This window comes from Cherax quadricarinatus, chromosome 77 (genome assembly GCF_038502225.1).
Source record: "Cherax quadricarinatus isolate ZL_2023a chromosome 77, ASM3850222v1, whole genome shotgun sequence".
Lineage (NCBI taxonomy): Eukaryota > Metazoa > Arthropoda > Malacostraca > Decapoda > Parastacidae > Cherax > Cherax quadricarinatus.
In genome coordinates, this window is record NC_091368.1 from 2,292,105 (window position 1) to 2,311,387 (window position 19,283).

General features: G+C 42.1%; 1 protein-coding gene across 1 annotated transcript in view; it reads left to right on the forward strand.

Moving 5' to 3' along the window:
* LOC128701971 (glycine receptor subunit alpha-2) overlaps positions 1 to 19,283 on the forward strand; it is a 220,544-nt gene that overhangs the window by 167,873 nt on the left and 33,388 nt on the right. The window contains exon 3 of the mRNA XM_053795965.2: positions 14,297 to 14,509. Within this exon, the coding sequence (XP_053651940.2) occupies positions 14,297 to 14,509 (213 nt within the window). The remainder of the gene's footprint in view (positions 1 to 14,296; positions 14,510 to 19,283) is intronic.

Below are 19,283 nucleotides of genomic sequence, written 5' to 3' on the forward strand. Positions count from 1 at the left end.
AGATGTCGGAATGCTGTTCTGAGGTTTGCTAGGCGCCCATATGCTGCAGCAGTTATTTGGTTGATGTGCGCTTCAGGAGATGTGCCTGGTGTTATACTCACCCCAAGATCTTTTTCCTTGAGTGAGGTTTGTAGTCTCTGACCCCCTAGACTGTACTCCGTCTGCGGCCTTCTTTGCCCTTCCCCAATCTTCATGACTTTGCACTTGGTGGGATTGAACTCCAGGAGCCAATTGCTGGACCAGGTCTGCAGCCTGTCCAGATCCCTTTGTAGTTCTGCCTGGTCTTCGATCGAGTGTATTCTTCTCATCAACTTCACGTCATCTGCAAACAGGGACACCTCAGAGTCTATTCCTTCCGTCATGTCGTTCACAAATACCAGAAACAGCACTGGTCCTAGGACTGACCCCTGCGGGACCCCGCTGGTCACAGGTGCCCACTCTGACACCTCGCCACGTACCATGACTCGCTGCTGTCTTCCTGACAAGTATTCCCTGATCCATTGTAGTGCCTTCCCTGTTATCCCTGCTTGGTCCTCCAGTTTTTGCACCAATCTCTTGTGTGGAACTGTGTCAAACGCCTTCTTGCAGTCCAAGAAAATGCAATCCACCCACCCCTCTCTCTCTTGTCTTACTGCTGTCACCATGTCATAGAACTCCAGTAGGTTTGTGACACAGGATTTCCCGTCCCTGAAACCATGCTGGCTGCTGTTGATGAGATCATTCCTTTCTAGGTGTTCCACCACTCTTCTGATAATCTTCTCCATGATTTTGCATACTATACATGTCAGTGACACTGGTCTGTAGTTTAATGCTTCATGTCTGTCTCCTTTTTTAAAGATTGGGACTACATTTGCTGTCTTCCATGCCTCAGGCAATCTCCCTGTTTCGATAGATGTATTGAATATTGTTGTTAGGGGTACACATAGTGCCTCTGCTCCCTCTCTCAATACCCATGGGGAGATGTTATCTGGCCCCATTGCCTTTGAGGTATCTAGCTCACTCAGAAGCCTCTTCACTTCTTCCTCGGTTGTGTGCACTGTGTCCAGCACTTGGTGGTGTGCCCCACCTCTCCGTCTTTCTGGAGTCCCTTCTGTCTCCTCTGTGAACACTTCTTTGAATCTCTTGTTGAGTTCTTCACATACTTCACGGTCATTTCCTGTTGTCTCTCCTCCTTCCTTCCTTAGCCTGATTACCTGGTCCTTGACTGTTGTTTTCCTCCTGATGTGGCTGTACAACAGTTTCGGGTCAGATTTGGCTTTCGCTGCTATGTCATTTTCATATTGTCTTTGGGCCTCCCTTCTTATCTGTGCATATTCGTTTCTGGCTCTACGACTGTTCTCCTTATTCTCCTGGGTCCTTTGCCTTCTATATTTCTTCCATTCCCTAGCACACTTGGTTTTTGCCTCCCTGCACCTTTGGGTAAACCATGGGCTCATCCTGGCTTTTTCATTACTCCTGTTACCCTTGGGTACAAACCTCTCCTCAGCCTCCTTGCATTTTGTTGCTACATATTCCATCATCTCATTAACTGGCTTCCCTGCCAGTTCTCTGTCCCACTGAACCCCGTTCAGGTAGTTCCTCATTCCTGTGTAGTCCCCTTTCTTGTAGTTTGGCTTCATTCGTCCTGGCCTTCCTGCTTCTCCCTCCACTTGTAGCTCTACTGTGTATTCGAAGCTTAAAACCACATGGTCACTGGCCCCAAGGGGTCTTTCATATGTGATGTCCTCGATATCTGCACTACTGAAGGTGAATACTAAGTCCAGCCTTGCTGGTTCATCCTCTCCTCTCTCTCTTGTAGTGTCCCTTACGTGTTGGTACATGAAGTTCTCCAGTACCACCTCCATCATCTTAGCCCTCCATGTATCTTGGCCCCCATGTGGGTCCAAGTTCTCCCAATCGATCTCCTTGTGGTTAAAGTCACCCATGATCAGGAGCTTTGCCCTGCATGCATGAGCTCTTCTGGCCACTCTAGCCAGTGTGTCAACCATCGCTCTATTGCTCTCGTCATACTCTTGCCTTGGCCTCCTGCTGTTCTGTGGTGGGTTATACATCACTGCTATTACCACCTTGGGACCTCCAGAGTGAAGTGTTCCCACTATGTAATCACTTTCTTCTCCGCTATCTCCTCTCTCCAGCTCATCAAAATTCCAGTGATTTTTGATCAGCAACGCCACTCCTCCACCCCCCCTGTTCCCTCTGTTTTTCCTCAGGATTTGGTATCCCGTTGGAAAGATGGCATCTGTTATCATACCTGTAAGCTTGGTTTCTGTAAGAGCTATGATGTCCGGTGATGCTTCTTTGACTCTTTCGTGCCACTCCTCCCACTTATTTGTTATTCCATCAGCGTTTGTGTACCATACCTTCAGTTTCCTTTCCAACACTGTGGTTTGGGGGGCCTGTGGGGGTGGGAGACCTGGTGGCATACTGTGGGATTCTATAGCTCGATGTTGGGTGGAGGCTGTGGGTATGGATTGTAGTGTGTGTTGGGATGGTGTGATAGGTTGTATGGTTCTGAGAGTAGTTGTGTGTGTGCTTGCCCTTGCTGTTCTGTCCTGCTCTGACTGACCTCTGCTGATTCCCTCCTTGTCTCTTTTCCTAGCTCCTTTCGTTTTTTTGTCCTCTCCCTCAGCTGTTGTCGTTCTGATTTTGTTCTGTCTCTGTCTAGGAACACCCTCTTGTACTCTTCCGAGTATTTCAATCGTGGTTTCTCTTGGAGGATCCTGTTCCGCACTGTTTCCGTCCTGAGAATCAGCTTGATTGGTCGGTTTCTCCCCTTCGAGTACCCCCCTATTCTCTGAAAATTTACAATCTCGTCCTGTGTGTGTGTGTGTGTGTGTGTGTGTGTGTGTATGTGAGTGTGTATGCGTGTGTGTGTATGTGTGTGTGGGTGGGTGTGAGTGTGTGTACTCACCTAGTTGTACTCACCTAGTTGAGGTTGCGGGGGTCGAGTCCGAGCTCCTGGCCCCGCCTCTTCACTGATCGCTACTAGGTCACTCTCCCTGAGCCGTGAGCTTTATCATACCTCTGCTTAAAGCTATGTATGGATCCTGCCTCCACTACATCGCTTCCCAAACTATTCCACTTACTGACTACTCTGTGGCTGAAGAAATACTTCCTAACATCCCTGTGATTCATCTGTGTCTTCAGCTTCCAACTGTGTCCCCTTGTTACTGTGGACACAGTTGGAAGCTGAAGACACAGATGAATCACAGGGATGTGTGTGTATGTGTGTGTACTCACCTAATTGTACTCACCTAATTGTGGTTGCAGGGGTCGAGACTCAGCTCCTAGCCCCGCCTCTTCACTGATCGCTACTAGGTCCTCTCTCTCTCTGCTTCCTGACCTGTATCATACCTCTTCTTAAAACTATGTATGGTTCCTGCCTCCACTACTTCACTTGCTAGGCTATTCCACTTCCTGACAACTCTATGACTGAAGAAATACTTCCTAACGTCCCTGTGACTCGTCTGAGTCTTCAGCTTCCAGTTGTGACCCCTTGTCCCTGTGTCCCCTCTCTGGAACATCCTGTCTCTGTCCACCTTGTCTATTCCCCACAGTATCTTGTATGTCGTTATCATGTCTCTCCTGACCCTTCTGTCCTCCAGTGTCGTCAGTCCGATTTCCCTCAACCTTTCATCGTACGACATTCCCCTGAGCTCTGGGACTAGCCTTGTTGCAAACCTTTGTACTTTCTCTAACTTCTTGACGTGCTTGACCAGGTGTGGGTTCCAGTATGTGTGTGTGTGTGTGTGTGTGTGTGTGTGTGTGTGTGTGTGTGTGTGTGTGTGTGTGTGTGTGTGTGTGTGTGTGTGTGTGTGTGTGTGTGTGTGTGTGTACAATTGGACATGAATATCTCTCGGTATACATTAATATAAAATAGAATATTTTTCCGTGTATACACCAGACATCTCTCGGTGTATATACACTGAGACATGTATGTACACTGAGACATGTATATACACTGAGACATGTATATACACTGAGACATGTATATATACACTGAGACATGTGTATACATTGAGATATATATATACACTGAGACATGTATATGCACTGAGACATGTATATACACTGAGACATGTATATACGCTGAGACATGTCTCTCCTTCTATATACAATGAGAACACAATGCATATTTTCATATAAACTGTATTTTGGAATAACATTTCTAGGGTATTGCGTTGTTTGAGACAGACAGACAGACAGACAGACAGACAGACAGACAGACAGACAGACAGACAGACAGACAGACAGACAGACAGACAGAGTAATAACTAATTAAGGTGAATCTTGCAAGATGTTGACCAATTTACCTTCAAATAAGTCACTCTGGGAGTCGTTAGGTGGTCATTAGGTGATTATTATCAACTACTAATATTTATACACTAAGAAATGTATGTCTCAGTGTATATTCACCCTTTCCCTAACCCTTCATCCTCTCCCTCTCCCTCTCCCTCATCCTCTCCCTCTCCCTCATCCTCTTCCTCATCCTCTCCCTCTCTCTCTCCCTCTCCCTCATCCTCTCCCTCTCTCTCTCCCTCATCCTCTCCCTCTACCTCTCCCTCATCCTCTCCCTCTCCCTCAACCTCTCTCTCTCCCTCTCTCTCTCCCTCATCATCTCCCTCTTCCTCTCCCTCTCCCTCTCCCTCTCCCTCTCTCTCTCCCTCTCCCTCTCCCTCTCCCTCTCCCTCTCCCTCTCCCTCTCCCTCTCCCTCGTTTCGTAAATACACTCAGTTCACTGGCTTCCTAGTTCATTTTTTTGGTTCAGTTGCAAATGTGTGTTTGTGTGTGTGTGTGTGTGTGTGTGTGTGTGTGTGTGTGTGTGTGTGTGTGTGTGTGTGTGTGTACTCACCTAGTCGAGGTTGCATGGGTCCAGTCCTAGCTCCTGGCCCCGCCTCTTCACTGGTCGCTACTAGGTCACTCTCCCTGAACCGTGAGCTTTATCATACCTCTGCTTAAAGCTATGACTGAAGAAATACTTCCTACTATCTCTCTCACTCATTTGTGTCTTCAACTTCCAATTGTGGCCTCTTGTTTCTGTGTCCCCTCCCTGGAACATCCTGTCTTTGTCCACCATGTCTATTCCACGCAGTATTTTATATGTCGTTATCATGTCTCCCCTGACCCTCCTGTCCTCCAGTGTCGTCAGGCCGATTTCCCTTAATCTTTCCTCACAGGACATTCCCCTTAGCTCTTGAACTAACCTTATCGCAAACCTTTGTACTTTCTCTAGTTTCTTGACGTGCTTTATCAAGTACGGGTTCCAAACAGGTGTGTGTGTGTGTGTGTGTGTGTGTGTGTGTGTGTGTGTGTGTACTCACCTAGTTGAGGTTGCAGGGGTCGAGTCCTAGCTCCTGGCCCCGCCTCTTCACTGGTCGCTACTAGGTCACTCTCCCTGAACCGTGAGCTTTATCATACCTCTGCTTAAAGCAATGTATGGATCCTGCCTCCACTACATCGCTTCCCAAACTATTCCACTTCCTAACTACTGTGTGTGTGTGTGTGTGTGTGTGTGTGTGTGTGTGTGTGTGTGTGTGTGTGTGTGTGTGTGTGTGTGTGTGTGTGTGTGTGTGTGTGTGTGTGTGTGTGTTTTCACTCCTGTTTAATTGTTTTAAGTCTATCTACTGTACTAGGGTTATTAAGGCTGCATATCACTCTGTAGAGCTTTATCAAGTCATGTTTCACTCTCTGTAGAGCTTTATCAAGTCATGTTTCACTCTCTGTAGAGCTTTATGAAGTCATGTTTCACTCTCTGTAGAGCTTTATCAAGTCATGTTTTACTATCTGTAGAGCTTTATCAAGTCATGTTTCACTCTCTGTAGAGCTTTATCAAGCCATGTTTCACTCTCTGTAGAGCTTTATCAAGTCATGTTTCACTCTCTGTAGAGCTTTATCAAGTTATGTTTCACTCTCTGTAGAGCTTTATCAAGTCATGTTTCACTCTCTGTAGAGCTTTATCAAGTCATGTTTCACTCTCTGCAAAGTTTTATCAAGTCATGTTTCACTCTCTGTAGAGCTTTATCAAGTCATGTTTCACTCTCTGCAAAGCTTTATCAAGCCATGTTTCACTCTGTGCAAAGCTTTATCAAGTCATGTTTCACTCTGTGCAAAGCTTTATCAAGTCATGTTTCACTCTGTGCAGAGCTTTATCAAGTCATGTTTCACTATCTGTAGAGCTTTATCAAGTCATGTTTCACTCTCTGTAGAGCTTTATCAAGTCATGTTTCACTCTCTGTAGAGCTTTATCAAGTCATGTTTCACTCTCTGTAGAGCTTTATCAAGTCATGTTTCACTCTTTGTAGAGCTTTATCAAGTCATGTTTCACTCTGTAGAGCTTTATCAAGTCATGTTTCACTCTCTGTAGAGCTTTATCAAGTCATGTTTCACTCTCTGTAGAGCTTTATCAAGTTATGTTTCACTCTCTGTAGAGCTTTATCAAGTCATGTTTCACTCTTTGTAGAGCTTTATCAAGTCATGTTTCACTCTCTATAGAGCTTTATCAAGTTATGTTTCACTCTCTGTAGAGCTTTATCAAGTCATGTTTCACTCTCTGTAGAGATTTATCAAGTCATGTTTCACTCTCTGTAGAGCTTTATCAAGTTATGTTTCACTCTCTGTAGAGCTTTATCAAGTTATGTTTCACTCTCTGTAGAGATTTGTCAAGTCATGTTTCACTCTGTGCAGAGCTTTATCAAGTCATGTTTCACTCTGTGCAGAGCTTTATCAAGTCATGTTTCACTCTATGTAGAGCTTCATCAAACCATAATAAAGCTCTACACCGAGCAAAACATTGTCCCAGTTAAAGCTTGTTTCCTCATTTTCTTTCTTTTCTTGACCACATTGGACAGTGATAGATTTAGAGCTAGTTCTATTTAGTGTTACCAACACAAAACTCAACCAACGCTGAGTATAGTTCAGCAACTTTGGACATAAAGAAGACAAAAGGGCAAAACCGTGCTGTGTTACGTGGGGAAAAACATCGCCTGGGCAACACTTGTGAAAATCATGACCTGGGGATAGGCTTGTTACTTTTAAAGTCTACTTACTGCACGAGGGTCATTAAGGTTGGTTGGTTAATGGGGTTTAAAGTCTATCTACTACACGAGGGTCATTAAGACTGGTTGGTTGGTTAATGGGGTTTAAAGTCTACTACACGAAGGTCATTAAGGCTGGTGGTTGGTTAATGGGGTTTAAAGTCTATCTACTACACGAGGGTCATTAAGGCTGGTTGGTTGGTTAATGGGGTTTAAAGTCTATCTACTACACGAAGGTCATTAAGACTGGTTGGTTGGTTAATGGGGTTTAAAGTCTATCTACTACACGAAGGTCATTAAGGCTGGTTGGTTGGTTAATGGGGTTTAAAGTCTATCTACTACACGAGGGTCATTAAGGCTGGTTGGTTGGTTAATGGGGTTTAAAGTCTATCTACTACACGAGGGTCATTAAGGCTGCATGTCACCTGTACACCACCAGTCAAGAATACTTTAATACCTAAAATACTGATTACTGTTTATTTATTTATTTATTTATTTATTTCCAATTTGTGCACACATACAGAGGTACAAAAAAAATACAGATAAGAGCAGTATGCCAAAGCCACTTATACTATGCATAGCATTACGGGCTGGCTTAAAATTAACTTAAGATTAACTAAGCAATGATTATTATTATTATTATAATCAAAAAGAAGCGCTAAGCCACAAGGACTATACAGCGCTGCTACTAAGCAATGATGAAATCAGTGATAAAACATTAATGTAAACAGATAACTATAAAGCACAAGTGAGTATTACAAAGACAGGTCATATGGTTGCATTCAGTTAGGTAGTGATTCTGTTAGGTAGTGTATTTAAAAAAATAATAAAGTTAGATTGGGTTTTAGGTTTAACATTTATGTGATATAATTGTGAGAAACATTTAAGATATACAATTTATAATGTTCAGTTATTCAGTATTTATTTGGTTTTGGGTGAGTAAGTAATCTTTGAGAAGAGACTTGAATTTATAAACAGGTTGTGTTTCTTTTATATTTACAGGTAATGAATTCCAGATTTTAGGGCCTTTTATGTGCATTGAGTTTTTGCATAGTGTGAGATGGACACGAGGAACATCAAAGAGTGATCTGTGCCTTGTGTTATGGTCATGTGTTCTGTTGAGGTTGGCAAGGAGATGTTTGAGGGGAGGGTTAATATCAGAGTTAAGTGTTCTATGTATGTAATAGGTACAGTAATAAGTATGGATGTTTTGTATGGTGAGTAGGTTTAGTGTATTGAATATTGGTGGAGTGTGCTGCCTGTAGTGAGAATTTGTTATCATTCTAACTGCAGCCTTTTGTTGGGTAATTAGTGGTCTGAGATGGTTAATTGTTGTTGAGCCCCATGCACAAATTCCATAGGTGAGATAGGGGTAAATAAGAGAGTGATATAGGGCCAGGAGGGCTGACTGTGGAACATAGTACCGTATCTTCGATAGTATGCCTACAGTCTTGGAAATTTTCTTAGAAATTTGATGTATATGTGTATGAAATTTGAGTCTATTATCAAGGTGGATTCCTAAGAATTTTCCCTCTGTTAGTTTTGTGATAGGTGATCCATTTATCATTATGTTAAGAGGGACATCTGTAGCTCTGTTACCAAACTGAATGAAGTAGGTTTTGTCAATGTTTAGTGTAAGTTTGTTAGTCCTCATCCAGGTAGATATTTTCTGTAATTCGGTATTTACAGTATTGGCTAGCGTGACTGGGCTCGGGTGAGAGAAGACGTATGTAGTGTCATCTGCAAATAGTGTGGGTTTGAGTAATTGCGAAGCATTTGGAAGGTCATTTATGTATAGGAGAAAGAGAAGAGGGCCAAGGACACTTCCCTGTGGGACACCAACTGTAATTGGTTGTGCAGAAGAGTTTGCCCCATTTGCGTACACATATTGGCTTCTGTTGCTGAGGTAAGACTTGAGGTAGTTGAGGGAGTGCCCTCTTATACCATAGTGTGACAATTTTACGTGGAGCAAGTCATGGTCAACTGTATCAAAAGCTTTACGTAAGTCAATGAAGATCCCCAGTGGGACTTCTTTTTTCTCTATTGCAGTGTATATATGTTCTAGCATGTGTATAATAGCATCATTAGTATTTTTATTAGGCCTGAATCCAAATTGGCAGGGGTTGAGTATGTTTTGGGAGATAAGGTAGGAGTAGATTCGTTTATGAATTAATTTTTCGAAGATTTTTGAGAGAGGGTGTAAGTTGGATATTGGCCTATAGTTATTCAACTCTGTTTGGTCTCCTCCTTTGTGGATCGGGGTGACCCTTGCTATTTTGAGTACTGTAGGGAAGGTGGAGGATTCAATGGATTTGTTAAAGAGTGTTGCAATGATTGGTGATAGCACTTGTGACACTTTTTTGTATATAAGGGGTGGTAAGGTATTTAAATCTCCTGCCTTGTTTTTTAGTGCGTTGATAATAAGGGAGACTTCGTATGGGTTAGTCGGAGCTAGGAACAGTGTGTTCGGGTAGTTGCCGGTGAGGTAGTCATTTGGTGGGGTATCTGAGCTTGGGATTTTATTGGCAAGGTTTTGTCCTATAGTGGAGAAGAAATCATTGAGTCTGTTTGCTGTTTCTGTTGGTGGGAGTTGGGGTTCATCTGTTTTTGCTAATTTTATTTCGCTATTTCGTGATATCTTTTTTGTTCCCAGAATTTCTGATAGGGTTTTCCAGGTCTTTTTTATATCACCTCGTAAGTTGGATAATCTGTTCTCATAATACCAGTGAATATACATTAAGAGACATACACTTCTCAGGGTATATACACTCAAATATATACATCTCTCATTGTGTATGAAATGAGAGATATGTATTTCTTTGTAGAATGAGAGATACACATGTCTAAGAGTAGCGATGATGGTTGCTATGTTGTGTGTGAACTCTTGCTAGCTAATAGAGTACTAGGAATAGTATTAATGATCTGGCTAGTAGAAGTAATAACGGTGGCTCTTATATTAGTAGCAGTAGTGACGCTAGTAGTAGTAGTACTAACAGTAGTAGCACTAGTAGTAGTACTAACAGTAGTAGTACTAGTAGTAGTACTAACAGTAGTAGTACTAGTAGTAGTATTAATAATAGCAGTAGTAAATAGCAGTGTTAGCTAATATATGATTAGAAGTGGTGACTGTGGTAGCAGTGCTAGCAGGAGTAGCCAGAGGTGTGGTAAGACAAACTGCAGTAGCAATAATAGCTAGTACTTACAATAGGTAATATTACTAGCAGTAATGTTAACACTAACCATGATAACTCACTGAACGTCGAAAACACATTCATCAGTTGACGAATAAGGCAATCAAACCCAACTCAACAGTTATAGAAGAAGAGTTCAATCCCTTCCAGAAGGGATACACTTCCTTGATGCTCGTGTTTACCTTCTGAGTCGAAAGTATTTGATTCTTAGTCTTTCAATGTGTGTGTGTGTGTGTGTGTGTGTGTGTGTGTGTGTGTGTGTGTGTGTGTGTGTGTGTGTGTGTGTGTGTGTGTGTGTGTGTGTGTGTGTGTGTGTGTGTGTGTGTGTGTGTGTGAGGACACACACACACACGTGACTTATCGTCTCCAGCCCTTTTGATGGTCTGATGTAATTAAAATCACTCACCAATATAGAATTTGAAGAGAGCTGTAGGCTACAAGAGCTCCTTCAAACTCTATCTCTCCTCCCAGACTTTCATTTTCAAGTCTGATATTGTATTCAGGCTTATTGGAATGACTGAAGACGGAGGATTGAGCCTTCACCAGTCCTTGTGTTGAATAACCCGGTTACAAGGTCATATTCGGTTTTTACACATGACTAGATAAAGCTCTACACAGAGTCAAACATAACTTGATAAAGCTCTACACAGAGTGAAACAACTTGATAAAGCTCTACACAGGGTGAAACATGACTTAATAAACCTCTACACAGAGTCAAACATGACTTTATAAAGCTCTACACAGAGTGAAACAACTTGATAAAGCTCTACACAGAGTGAAACATAACTTGATAAAGCTCTACACAAAATAAAACATGACTTGATAAAGCTCTACACAGAGTGAAACATAACTTGATAAAGCTCTATGCAGATTAAAACATGACTTGATAAAGCTCTACACAGAGTGAAACGTAATTTGATTAAGCTCCTTCTAGGCTGGCTCTTACCCTGGCTCACTGTTTTTCTAATATAGTTGAAATACATAAATAAAGAGTGCCTTGTTCTCCCCTTGTACTCTCATGTACTCGCTTGTACCTTCCAGTCTCGGGAGACACTGTTGGGTACAGTGACCACGCCTTTGTTTCAGCCAGTTATGATACAAGTTAGTAATTGGATTGTAACAGTTAGGCTGTGTACTTTGACTACGTAATTTTCCCGGCCTGGCCAAGGTAATTAGGGCAACGTGGGAAGTAATTAGGAGATGTTTGTTAGTGCTAATGAAGGAGAGGAGAAAGAGGGGAAAACAGGTAAACAACATGTGTATGTGTGTGTGTGTGTGTGTGTGTGTGTGTGTGTGTGTGTGTGTGTGTGTGTGTGTGTGTGTGTACTCACCTGTTTGTACTCATCTATACGTGGTTGCAGTGGACAAGTCATAGCTCCTGACCTCAGCGTCTTCGCTAGTTGCTACTAGGTCCACTTTGCTCCAAGACCCTTATCGTACCTCTTCTTAAAGCTATTGGTTTGGGTGTGTGTGTGCGTGTGTGTGTGTGTACTCATCTAATTCACCTAATTGTGGTTGCAGGGGTCGAGACTCAGCTCCTGGCCCCGCCTCTTCACTGATCGCTACTGGATCCTCTCTCTCTCTGCTTCCTGAGCTTTGTCATACCTCTTCTTAAAACTATGTATGGTTCCTGCCTCCACTACTTCACTTGCTAGGCTATTCCACTTGCTGACAACTCTATGACTGAAGAAATACTTCCTAACGTCCCTGTGACTCGTCTGAGTCTTCAGCTTCCAGTTGTGACCCGTTGTCCCTGTGTCCCCTCTCTGGAACATCCTATCTCTGTCCACCTTGTCTATTCCCCGCAGTATCTTGTATGTCGTTATCATGTCTCCCCTGACCCTTCTGTCCTCCAGTGTCGTCAGTCCGATTTCCCTTAACCTTTCCTCGTACGACATTCCCTTGAGCTCTGGGACTAGCCTTGTTGCAAACCTTTGTACTTTCTCTAACTTCTTGACGTGCTTGACCAGGTGTGGGTTCCAGACTGGTGCTGCATACTCCTGTATGGGCCTAACATACACAGTGTACAGTGTCTTGAACGATTCCTTATTAAGGTATCGGAACGCTATTCTCAGGTTTGCCAGGCGCCCGTATGCTGCAGCGGTTATTTGGTTGATGTGTGCCTCCGGTGATGTGCTCGGTGTTATGGTCACCCCAAGGTCTTTCTCCCTGAGTGAGGTCTGTAGTCTTTGTCCACCTAGCCTATACTCTGTCTGCGGTCTTCTTTGCCCCTCCCCAATCTTCATGACTTTACATTTGGCTGGATTGAATTCGAGAAGCCAGTTGCTGGACCACATGTCCAGCCTGTCCAGGTCTCTTTGCAGTCCTGCCTCATCCTCGTCCGATTTAATTCTTCTCATCAACTTCACGTTATCTGCGAACAGGGACACTTCAGAGTCTATTCCTTCCATCATGTCGTTCACATATATCAAAAATAGCACTGGTCCTAGAACTGACCCCTGTGGGACCCCGCTCGTAACAGGCGCCCACTGTGATACCTCTTCACGTACCATGACTCGTTGCTGCCTCCCTGTCAGGTATTCCCTTATCCATTGCAGTGCCCTCCCTTTTACGTGCGCCTGATCCTCCAGCTTCTGCACTAATCTCTTGTGGGGAACTGTGTCAAAGGCCTTCCTGCAGTCTAGGAAAACGCAATCTACCCACCCCTCTCTCTCGTGTCTTACTTCTGTTACCTTGTCATAAAACTCCAGGAGGTTTGTGATACAAGATTTGCCTTCCATGAACCCATGCTGGTTTTCATTTATAATCTTGTTCCTTTCCAGGTGTTCGACCACTCTCCTCCTGATAATCTTCTCCATGACTTTGCACACAATACATGTCAGAGACACAGGTCTGTAGTTTAGTGCCTCGTTTCTGTTTCCTTTCTTAAATATGGGGACTACATTAGCTGTCTTCCATTTCTCAGGTAGTTGCCCAGTTTCAAGGGATGTGTTGAAGATTGTGGTTAGAGGCACGCACAGCATCTCTGCTCCTTCTCTAAGCACCCATGGGGAGATGTTGTCCGGTCCCATCGCCTTTGAGGTGTCAAGGTCACTTAAGAGCTTCTTCACCTCCTCCTCAGTTGTTCGTATGTCATCCAACACTTGTTGGTACATTCCCTCTTGATGTTCCCTTCTGTGCTGTCTTCCCACAGCCCTTCCTGTCTCTACTGTAAAAACTTCCTTAAATCTCCTGTTCAGCTCCTCACATACCTCCTGATCATTTCTTGTGAGTTCTCCACCTTCTGTCCTTAATCTGATCACCTGATCTTTGACTGTTGTCTTCCTCCTGATGTGGCTATACAACAGTTTCGGGTCAGTCTTGATTCTCGATGCTATGTCATTTTCATACTGTCGCTGGGCCTCCCTCCTTACCTGTGCGTACTCATTTCTGGCTCTGCGACTGATCTCCCTATTTTCGTGTGTTCTCTGCCTTCTGTACTTTCTCCATTCTCTATTGCACTTTGTTTTTGCCTCCTTACACCGTCGGGTAAACCAGGGGTTCGTTCTGGTCTTCCCGTTGTTACTGTTGCCCTTGGGAATAAACCTTTCCACCGCCTCCTTGTATTTTGTTGTTACATATTCCATCATTTCAATTACTGGCTTTCCTGCCAGTTCTCTGTCCCACTGGACCTCCCGCAGGAAGTTCTTCAACCCTATGTAGTCCCCTCTTTTATAGTGTGTGTGTGTGTGTGTGTGTGTGTGTGTGTGTGTGTGTGTGTGTGTGTGTGTGTGTGTGTGTGTGTGTGTGTCTGCTTCCATAACAAGAGTTGAATCGTCAGTATAACTGAGAGTCTGAGCCGAACTTTGGTCATCAAACAACCCTCGTATATTCCCCAGAAAGATAAATCAACTAACCCTTAAAACAGATTGGGGAGAACTGAACCTTAAAGGAAAGTGCCTTGATGGTGATTAAGGGCTTTTGAATCAAGGAATAGTTGCAGCCAATCCCTTCATTTAATCAAATCTGATTACCTCCCAGACCCCAGGTGCTGGATGTCCTGTACAGGAGTGAGTTAAGGTAGGACTCCGAGATTATTTCCCCGATTATTAATGTAGGATTCTCTGGCAGGTGCAGGATGACAGCCCCTCCTGCTAGTGTAGACACCAGAAGCTGTTACACGACGGAGATGGCGCTGAGAAAGGAAGCAGGAGGCGGTGAAGAAGAAAGCAGGAAGTCAGTTGAATACAAAACTGCTTGTATGAGGCTATATCACTCCTCCAGTAGCCTAACCTCCTACATACTCCTCATCCTCTTCCTCCTTCTCAACATTACCTCCGTCAGGTAAGTTCTCCTATCGACTGAAGATCCCACAGGAATTGTGGCTTCCTTGAATTGTATTCAATCCACAATAGGATTATTCTAGACTTGTTATGAATTTTTAAAGTCACGATACCGTCAGACTTTTTCGGCTTTGTATAGAGGAAAAAATATATAGAGATTTAACCGCTGGAAACACGTAGGAATGTACCGCAATTTTACATATCAAATACATCACACGCTGAATAAAAACCGCAATACAATGACTGCAACAATTCTCAACTAATCCAGAATTTGTTGACTTGTAACGACACTTTCAATCCAGCACGGACCGAAACGTCGTTCAGTGTTTATGAGGCAGTAGCGAAAAGAAATTACTGGTTTAGTCACCCGTTAAAAAAATTAACATAAACATGAGGTTAGTTAACTACCTAAATTAACATATTAACATTTAAAGGTCAGATATATTAACTGCTAACTAACATTTACCTAAGAAGAAGAAATAAAAATTGATTATAATAATTCTGAAAATAAAATCAGGATGAATTAATGCATATATACACTGAGAAATATACATACACTAGGAGATATACATGTATATCTCTCAGTGTGTATATACAATGTTAAGTATATATTTTTTCATTGAATATACACTGGTAAATGTATATCTCTCATGTGTACGAGAGCATATTATTATTATTATTATTATTATTATTATTATTATTATTATTATTATTATTATTATTATATTATCGTAATTATTATTATTATTATTATTATTATTATTATTATTATTATCGTTATTATTATTATTATTATTATTATTATTATTATTATTATTATTATTATTATTATTATTATTATTATTATTATTATTATTGAACGTGTCAGGGGTGAAGGTACACACACAACAGATAAACGAACGTTCTCTTGCTTTCTCTCTCAATAAGCGGAACTACAAGCGTAGCGTCATTGAACGTGTCACGGGGAACTGATTTAAGTACCTTTGAGCAGTAACTCATTTGGGAGTCGAACGGCCTTTCTCTAATTGTTGCTGGTTCGCATACCGAGGCACTACCGTTCACTGTTTGACAGTGTCGTTCACTGTTGGATACTGCCGTTCATTATTGGATGCTTCTAGTCACTGTTAGAGACTTCCGTTAGTTGTTAGATACTGTCGTTCACTGCTAGATTCCTTCGTTCGTTGCTACCTGTTTCTGTTCACTGCTGGATACTTCTGTTCACTGCTGGATAGTTCTGTTCACTGCTGGATACTTCTGTTCACTGCTGGATACTAATTATAATCAATTAATAACAATAATTATTGTTGTTATCTGCTTGATTGGTTGGCTCATTACTACACGAGGGTCATTAAGGCTGGTTGGTTGGTTAATGGGGTTTAAAGTCTATCTGCTACACGAGGGTCATTAAGACTGGTTGGTTGGTTAATGGGGTTTAAAGTCTATCTGCTACACGAGGGTCATTAAGACTGGTTGGTTGGTTAATGGGGTTTAAAGTCTATCTACTACACGAGGGTCATTAAGGCTGCATGTCACCTGTACACCACCAGTCAAGAAAACTTTAATACCTAAAATACTGATTAATGTAAACTACCAGTGTATATACACTGAGACATACACCTCTCAATGTATATACACTGGGAAACATACGCCTCTCAGTGTATATACACTGAGAGACATACACCTCTCAATGTATATACACTGGGAAACATAAGCCTCTCAGTGTATATACACTGAGAGACATACACCTCTCAATGTATATACACTGGGAAACATAAGCCTCTCAGTGTATATACACTGAGAGACATACACCTCTCAATGTATATACACTGGGAAACATAAGCCTCTCAGTGTATATACACTGAGAGACATACACCTCTCAATGTATATACACTGGGAAACATAAGTCTCTCAGTGTATATACACTGAGAGACATACACCTCTCAATGTATATACACTGGGAAACATACGCCTCTCAGTGTATATACACTGAGAGACATACACCTCTCAATGTATATACACTGGGAAACATAAGCCTCTCAGTGTATATACACTGAGAGACATACACCTCTCAATGTATATACACTGGGAAACATAAGCCTCTCAGTGTATATACACTGAGAGACACCTCTCAGAGTACATACCCTGGCCTGGCATTATCATCCACGACCTAACACCATCGTTCACTCCCTGTAATCATCGTTCAATGACCCGCCAATATTGTTCACAGTCAGTGAGGTGGAAACGAACTATAGAGACACAGTGTGAGAGGGAAAAAAAATCAATCCAATAAAAGAAATGATTTCGTCATTACGCTGATTGATTTTGCAATTTTGAGTTGATTACTGTGTTGCAAATGACACAATAACACATAAAATGGCGGCAAGTCTACCCAATGAAAGCAGATTTTTTTTGGCTGGACAGTATTTTTTAATTGCGTGTTTTTAGTGTGGGTTAAATTAATAACTTGAGCCAGAGGAAAGCAATTAACTGAGAGGTAATGTTAAAGTTGATAAGTTTTGAAGTTAGTGGTTATTAAGTTATGAAGTTTGCAGTTATTTACTCTGAAGTATGTTGTTATTTTAATATTTTGTTTACGAAAGAGACATATCTGCCAGGGTATATATATATATATATATATATATATATATATATATATATATATATATATATATATATATATATATATATATATATGCAATAAGATCACAGTAAACAGGTGATTTCAGAATATGCAAAACAACCACTCTGAAAGAATAGAGAAATTCCAAGCGCTTTCGTGACTACTCACATTATCAAGGAACTATGAAAGTAAAGCATCCAAGGAAGCTATATAAGGGGTCTGGCCAGCACCTCACTATCAGATCCCACAACGGTTAAACACCTGACGCGCGCCGACCCAACTTGGATAGGTCCTTTGCACAACTCACCCACATACTATTCTACCCAAGAAAATTTAAAAATTATTATTTGTCCAGTGTATTATTAAATTCTTCCCAAATTCTATTAATTATAAATGGATCTAATTTATATAAACCAAAGGAAATATTCATTTTATTGTCAAAACTGCTTTTTATGAAACAAGATTCAATTATATTCCTGTCGACCATGGACTTGCTTGATACTACTTTCTCAACTTTTTGAAAATCAATTGGATGGTTAAAATCTCTTACATGAATAAATAGAGCATTGGAATCTTGTCCATTTATTCATGTAAGAGATTTTAACCATCCAATTGATTTTCAAAAAGTTGAGAAAGTAGTATCAAGCAAGTCCATGGTCGACAGGAATATAATTGAATCTTGTTTCATAAAAATGAGTTCTTGCTAATTGACCAGTTTTACATATTCGGCACGACATATATATATATATATATATATATATATATATATATATATATATATATATATATATATATATATATATATATATATATAAACAGAAGAGTGGAAGGGGAATCGAACCGTGGTCCTGGTGGTAGCAGGTCATGCACTTTCGCACGGAAGCATGAACATAGGTTCTGTGTGTGTGTGTGTGTGTGTATGTGTGTGTGTGTGTGTGTGTGTGTGTGTGTGTGTGTGTGTGTGTGTGTGTGTGTGTGTGTGTGTGTGTGTGTGTGTGTGTGTGTGTGTGTGTGTATGTGTGTGTGTGTTTGTGTGTGTGTGTGTGTGTGTATGTGTGTGTGTGTGTGTGTGTGTGTATGTGTGTGTGTGTGTGTGTGTGTGTGTATGTGTGTTTGTGTGTGTGTGTACTCACCTATTTGCTCACCTATTTGTGGTTGCAGGGGTCGAGTCCTAGCTCCTGGCCCCGCCTCTTCACCGGTTGCTACTAGACCCTCTCTCTCCCCGCTCCATGAGCTTTATCAAACCTCGTCTTAAAACTGTGTATGGTTCCTGCCTCCACTACGTCATTTTCTAGGCTATTCAACTGCCTTACAACTCTATGACTGAAGAAATACTTCCTACTATCTCTCTGACTCATGTGTGTCTTCAACTTCCAATTGTGGCCTCTTGTTTCTGTGTCCCCTCCCTGGAACATCCTGTCCTTGTCCACCTTGTCTATTCCACGCAGTATTTTATATGTCGTTATCATGTCTCCCCTGACCCTCCTGTCCTCCAGTGTCGTCAGGCCGATTTCCCTTAATCTTTCTTCATAGGACATTCCCCTTAGCTCTGGAACTAACCTTGTGTGTGTGTGTGTGTGTGTGTGTGTGTGTGTGTGATTCACTAGTCACGTTCCTTATTAAGTAGAAAGTTACCGGGATGCCCAACTGTAGGATTAAATGATGACACATTACACTTGTTCTGTAGTTTGTAGTTCCGCTGTAGTTAAACACGTCTGTGTTACCCACAATCCTCAACAACGAAAGCAAAAGAGAAATGCAATTACGGCATTTGCCTGAATGAGTTCATGAGTTTATGGAATGTTTCCCATGCTGCTATATAATCATGAGCTCATTCAGCTTAAAGCTTTATATTTGTATTTAGCTGTAAGCTGTGAGCCAGACATAGTTTTTCAATGGTTTGTTGAAGATGAGTTGAGTGTATTGAGCCGTGGGGGCGCTCAGATGGGCATTGTTTGTGTGTTAGTTGAGTGCTTGCAATACTTTTGTTAGTGCTGCTGCTGCAGCTATTGCTGCTGCTGCTGCTGCTGCTGCTGCTGCTGCTGCTGCTGCTGCTGCTGCTGCTGCTGCTGCTGTTGCTGCTGCTGCTGCTGCTGCTGCTGCTGCTGCTGCTGCTGCTGCTGCTGTTGTTGTTGCTGCTGCTGTTGCTGCTATT